The following is a 6,135-nucleotide window of genomic DNA, read 5'->3' as shown; positions in this document are numbered from 1 at the left end:
GCATATATGTTGGGGTGTGATTTTTCAATGTAAACAGCCACAACAGTTTTATTTATATTACATTATTTACACATTTATGAGCACATAACCCAACCCCTGCCCCTAAACCTACCATTTGTCAATAAAACACAAGATATAACAGGCAGATACAACTACCGTCATAATTTATTAAAAAAAATATTAATATTCCAAGTCTTCCGAGGCAAAACATTTGATATGTGAGAGGAGTAGACGCGATCGCCGTCTCCATCCGCTGTTAAACTCATTTTATGCTGCAGTCTGTGCGTGAATTAAAAAAATGCCGCCAGAAGAAGCCTTATGTCAGCCTTGGTTGTGAAATGCTATTGGCTCTTCTGTGTCTCGTGACCAATTGCGTCATGCTACGGGATGGGAGTATCTTTTTGAATGTGATGCGAGCGCGTTAACGGAGCGGGATCATTTTCAGCGATTACAACCTTATGTTTGGCTCTCTTCTTCTCATAAAGACTCCGTATGGCTTCAGAAGACTTGGAATGCAGCACGACTTGTTTGTAATGCTTTTATACTGCTTGTTTATGGGCAGTTTTTGCAATAAATACCGGTGACTGCACTTACATTTGCCTGTTAGGTGTTTTATGTTGTTCAGAAGTGGGTAGGTTTAGGGTAGGGGTGGGTTAGGTGCTCCAATAAAAGTATAAATGTATATAAAATGATTTATATTTTTACAAATGCATGCAAACCATTAAACTAAGACAAACAACTGAAAACAACGGAGGAGAACGTGTTGTCATTTTCCATAAGCGTCTTGACCTGACGCATAAAGCAAGCAATGGAAAGCAATGGAGTTCCTATTTTGTCATATACTGACGCCTAGGGGCACTTTTGACGTCTTCATAGTGACGCGAAAGGCGTTTGACCATGCTTCAGTTTTTGACGTCTTGGGAGTGAGAATGGGTTGAAGTTATAGGCTACAAAAGGATAAAATAAAGTTAATAAAACGGATAGTTCTGGTGTACTGACAAAACATCTTGTCTATCAGATTGTGCTACCAAAAATATATTTGCATTGTTTAAAGTAAGGGTATGTATGAATGGGTAGGGGTAGGTATGGACAATAAAAAACAGCCTCAAACCACATGAATAAGATGCTAGTACCACAATCTGATAGGTAGCATTTTTCGCTATTGATTTGTGCTACCTCTCTTTTTAATGGGAGGTAGCACAATCTGAGCAGGTAGCAAAATCGTCAGAACACCGGTCCTTGATTCTGATTGATCGAGCCGTGTTCGACGCTGTTGTAAATTACTCTACAAACATACACCTTTGTTTACGTCTGTGTGTTTGCTCATCAACCACTTTGCTGCAACCACAATGGTTTCTGAGGAACTACATTGTTTGGCGGAAGAATTATGTTTTTATTAATATCATTAGACTTTATTTGCTCTGTTTTATTTTGGGAAACCTTGCTACGTATATGGAATAACCATTTTATAAAAAGCAATAAGCCCTGTGAAGCCGTGGTTTACAGTAAATTTATAACCGCTTCCACTCCGCATCATGCCTAACGTCTTGCCCCTTAGCTGTTATAAATTCACTGTAAGCCACGACTTCTTAGGGCTTATTGCTTTATTAGTTTCTGAGTTTAAAAAAATAAGAGTTTTCCAGCCCATTGTAAATGTGACACAACACACAAAATAACAGCACGGAAGAGTGCTTCATTATTGTCTAATGAATAATTCAAAAAAAAAGTTATTATTAATCTTATTTTGATAGGCTAAAAAAATGATCAGTCTTCTCATAAATCTAAAACCAGCACACAAAGGTGCAACATTTAATACCTGCAACACATTCTATTTTATTTTTTTAATTAAAGATATCCAATAAATGCATGTGACAGAATTTCAAGTTTAAAGAAATATTATATTGCACTAAATGGAAGAAAAACAATAAAAATTATAAACAGAGCTGTTTATTGGAAAAAACAACTATAAAACAACACACACAGAATAGAGTTGATGGTGAATCTATATAATACTAAAGGAAATTGGCTCACAATAACATGTTTTGAGGTCATGGAAGAACAGGAAAAAAGATATTTGAAAAAAAAAAAAGAAAAGAAAAAAAAGAATGTTTTATGGAAAGTAAAGACAGGAAAGTTTTCCAACCCGGTGCAGATAAAGACCAGGATGAATAAAACCAGCCAGCACAGTACAAATAAAACTAAAAGAAAAAAGTTCCTTAATATAATGTTGTGTCAAAATGAAAGAGAATCCTGAGATAGTAAATGGCACATAAATAATAGATAAGCTTACAGTAGTTATTAGAATGAGATGAAATGCTCTTCTCTTTGTGTAGTTTTCCTCCTTTCTCTCTCTCCCTCTCTCTCCTGGTCCTGACTGCTTCAGAGCTCTGAGAACAGCCACAAGACAAAACAACTGGATGGAGAGGAAGAGAAAGAACTGCAGAAAGAAGAAACATACATAATTATAAAAGAAGACCATAGTAAACATGCAGTAGAGACATGAGCCAAGAGTGAGTATCCAGACAGCAGTGCAGCAGATCACTCTGTATCTGAGAGGTTTGTACTTCAGAAAGGTTACAGGATGAACCACTGCCAGGTAACGCTCAACACAGATCAGACACTGAAACAGAGGACGACCAGTGACGCCTAGACCTGACAAAAATGTTGTGAGACGTGAAAATGAAATAAAACTATTAAGTATGCAGAACCAACAGTTCAGACAGGTACCAATTTCACAAACAGAGAGATTGAGGATGAAGAATTCTGATGCAACTCCACTTCCTGTTCCTGTGATGATGAGCCATAAAACATAGAAGTGTGTAGGAAGACCAAACAGGAAATTAACGCTGTACACACAAATGTTCAGACTGTCCAGTATCACGTTTAGATCAGTTGTGGAGTTTGCAGATATTTCAGGTGTGATGAAGTTCACTGTAGAGTTCTTCATCTCCTCTGTTTTTTGTCTTCCCAGCTCAAAAAATTATAAATATATAAACAAATATAGCAGCTGTGATCAGCAGGAAACAAGAAGTGAAAATAAAAAATAAAAAAAAGTTTAACATTTACAGCCAGGTCATTTTTAATGCAAGTCACTTTGATGCATCCAAATAACATAAGAAAAATGCAAACAAATATAAATCTAAAATCTAAACAACAACAACAAAAAAAAATTATAATAATAATTTGAATATTATTAAGCTGAAAGTAAGAAAATTAATTAAAAGTTTGTCACCTGAAGAGTGAATGTCCAGTCTCTCTGCATATGTATAAAAATCTATGCTTTGCTTTGTAGACTGACTTCACAGCTACCACAAGAATATATGTGCATGACTTCATCTGCCACACATCACATGACCATCAAATATGCAAACATTGACAATAAAAAAAATAAGATGGAGCTGTTTGTTGGAAAAACAAGTAAATAGAGCTGACAGGGAATCTCTCTAATACTAAAAGACATAGGCGCACACTAACATGTTTGTGGGGGGGGGAGCAAAGACAGAAATTTGAAAAAGTTTAATGTTTTATGAAAATAAAAGTTTTCCCAACCGGTGCAGATAAAGAACAGGTTGAACAAAACCAGACAACACATTACAAATAATACTAAAAGAAAAAAGTTCCTTAATGTAATGTTGTGTTAGAATGAAATAGAATCCTGTTATAGTAAATGGCACATATATAATAAGCATGCTCGCAGTAGTTATTAGAATGAGATAAAATGCTCTTCTCTTCATGTGGTTTTCCTCCTCTCTCTCTCTCACTCTCTCTCCTGGTCCTGACTGCTTCAGAGCTCTGAGAACAGCCACAAGACAAAACAACTGAAAGGAGATGAAGAGCAGGTACTGCAGTGAAAAGAAACATACATAAACATAAAATAAGTCTAAAGTAAACAAGCAGCCTAAGCAGGAGCCAAGAGTAATTATCCAGGCCGAAGTGCAGCAGATCACTCTATATCTGAGAGGTTTGTACTTCAGAAAGGTTACAGGATGAACCACGGCCAGGTAACGCTCAACACAGATCAGACACTGAAATAGAGGACAACCAGTGATGGCTAGACCTGACAAAAATGTTGCAAAATGTTTAAATGAAATAAATATGTCAAATATACAGACCAAACTATTCAGAGAGTTACAAATCTCACAAACAGAGAGATTTAGGATGAAGAACTCTGACACAAATCCACTTCCTGATCCTCTGATGATGAGCCATATAACATAGGAGTGTGTAGGAAGACCAAACAGGAAACTGATGCTGTACATAGAAATGTTCAGAATTTCCACAAGCCTGATGGTCGTGGAGTCTACAGATGTGGTGAAGTTCACTATAGAGTTATTCATCTTCTCTATTTTTGTCTTCTCAGCTCAAAAACTCAAAACATAAATGAAGCAGCTGTGATCAGTAGGAAAAAAGAATTTAAAATTCAGACTGTATTAAACCAACCAATGCTACTTAAAACTTAGGTTTTCAAACTGTGTGAAATTCCACTAAATTTTAAATTATGGGAACATCAATTTTAAATATTTAACATTTACAGCCAGGTCATTTTAATAAGTCACTTTGATACATCCAAATAACATAAATATGCAATCCAATATTAAATTAATTCAGAACATGAAATGGCTCTATTAATTCAAATAAAGTATTTCACATTCTATTCTGTTATTTTATGTTCACTTAACTGCCTTTCAGAGTTTTTACCACAAATGTAAATTCTATAGATTTAAAAATGAAACCATCTTAAATACTCCTAGACTTTGGCCAATAATCACAACAAAAATGTTGAAACAAGAAAATTAATCTAAAGTTTGTCACCTGAAGAGTGAATGTGCAGTCTCTCTGTATGTATGTGAATCCCAGTGCTGTGTTTTGTAGACTGACTTCACAGCTGTCACAACAATATATGTGCATGATTTAATCTGCTACACGTCACTTAAAGCAACAGCAAATACTAAAGGTAAAATATTAACTTGAGGAAAAAATGGACAGACTTGTCTGAGTGAACAGGAACCGAAAAAAAATTAATAATAATAATTTGTTTTGTTTGGAAAAGTGTATGTAACGCTTACAATACTTCATTTACTTAAAATAATAATAATAATAATAATTTCACTGAGTGTATATAACCATAATGCACTGAGTTTAGCTCGAACCAGCTCCATCTCACACCTGCTTGGAAGTTTCTAGTGATCCTGAAGAACTTCATTAACTGGATCAGGTTGATTAGGGTTGGAGCTAAACTGTGCAGAGCTGGACATGGCTCTCCAAGAATTGAGCTTGAGACCAATGCTTTAAAGTGACAGACACATCCATGTTTATAAAGGTATAGGCCTATTGTTTTATTAAAATTTGGATAGTCTTTTAATATAATATTCCATACATTATCAGAGCTTGGTAGACATAATTATTATATTTTTAGACATGATTAGACAGATGAATTAATAGATTATAGCCTAATTAATGTCAGACCCTATTTATTAATTCATCGTTATTAATTTATTTATATTAATTATAAATATAGACATAATAAATAATCATATATGTCATATACAATTTGGCATTTTAAAAAGTATTTTTTTAAAAAGCTAAATTATTTAGATAAAAATTGGACAAATATTTACATGATAATGTAATCCTAATTTGAGCAATTTAATTTAAAAATAAAAATAGTTTTGCTAAAACAGTTGTTCCTGAAAGATGGATCTAGCTTCACCTCCAGAAGAAGCGAGTGTCATACTGTTTATTTTATGATTTTTGAGCAAATCCCCATTTCACCCCAGACTGCTTTGTGGATATCATGTCGTTATAATGCGTGACTAACTTTTTAACCGTGTTTGTGTTTGTACGTTATCAAAGTATTTTAATTAATCAGCACCATGCTGGTGAGATTAGCGCGACGCGAGCTCTGTAACATCGTGCTGTTTCAATCACTTTTGGTTTGTTTGGCTTAACACATGTACGGCTGAACACCGGTTCTCTCGCTCTCAGTCATGTTACTTCTAGCTGTTTGGTATTTATCTATACCCCATCTATTTCTGTGGGGTATTTTGAGCTGAAACTTCACAGACACATTCTGGGGACACCCAAGACCAATATTACATCTTGTAATTAGGGGCATAATAGGTGCCCTCTAATAAT

General features: G+C 34.9%; 1 protein-coding gene across 1 annotated transcript; it reads right to left on the bottom strand.

The window, feature by feature from the left end:
• Positions 1–276: 276 nt before the first annotated feature.
• LOC131529021 (hydroxycarboxylic acid receptor 2-like) lies at positions 277–5,104 on the bottom strand. The gene has a single exon (XM_058758521.1). The coding sequence runs from the start codon at positions 2,945–2,947 to the stop codon at positions 2,111–2,113; it is 837 nt and encodes a 278-aa protein (XP_058614504.1). The 5' UTR covers positions 2,948–5,104; the 3' UTR covers positions 277–2,110.
• Positions 5,105–6,135: the final 1,031 nt, after the last annotated feature.

Source organism: Onychostoma macrolepis, chromosome 21 (assembly GCF_012432095.1).
Source record: "Onychostoma macrolepis isolate SWU-2019 chromosome 21, ASM1243209v1, whole genome shotgun sequence".
Classification (NCBI taxonomy): Eukaryota; Metazoa; Chordata; class Actinopteri; order Cypriniformes; family Cyprinidae; genus Onychostoma; species Onychostoma macrolepis.
Note: the sequence above shows the minus strand (reverse complement) of the source record. Positions and strands in the feature narration are given on the sequence as shown.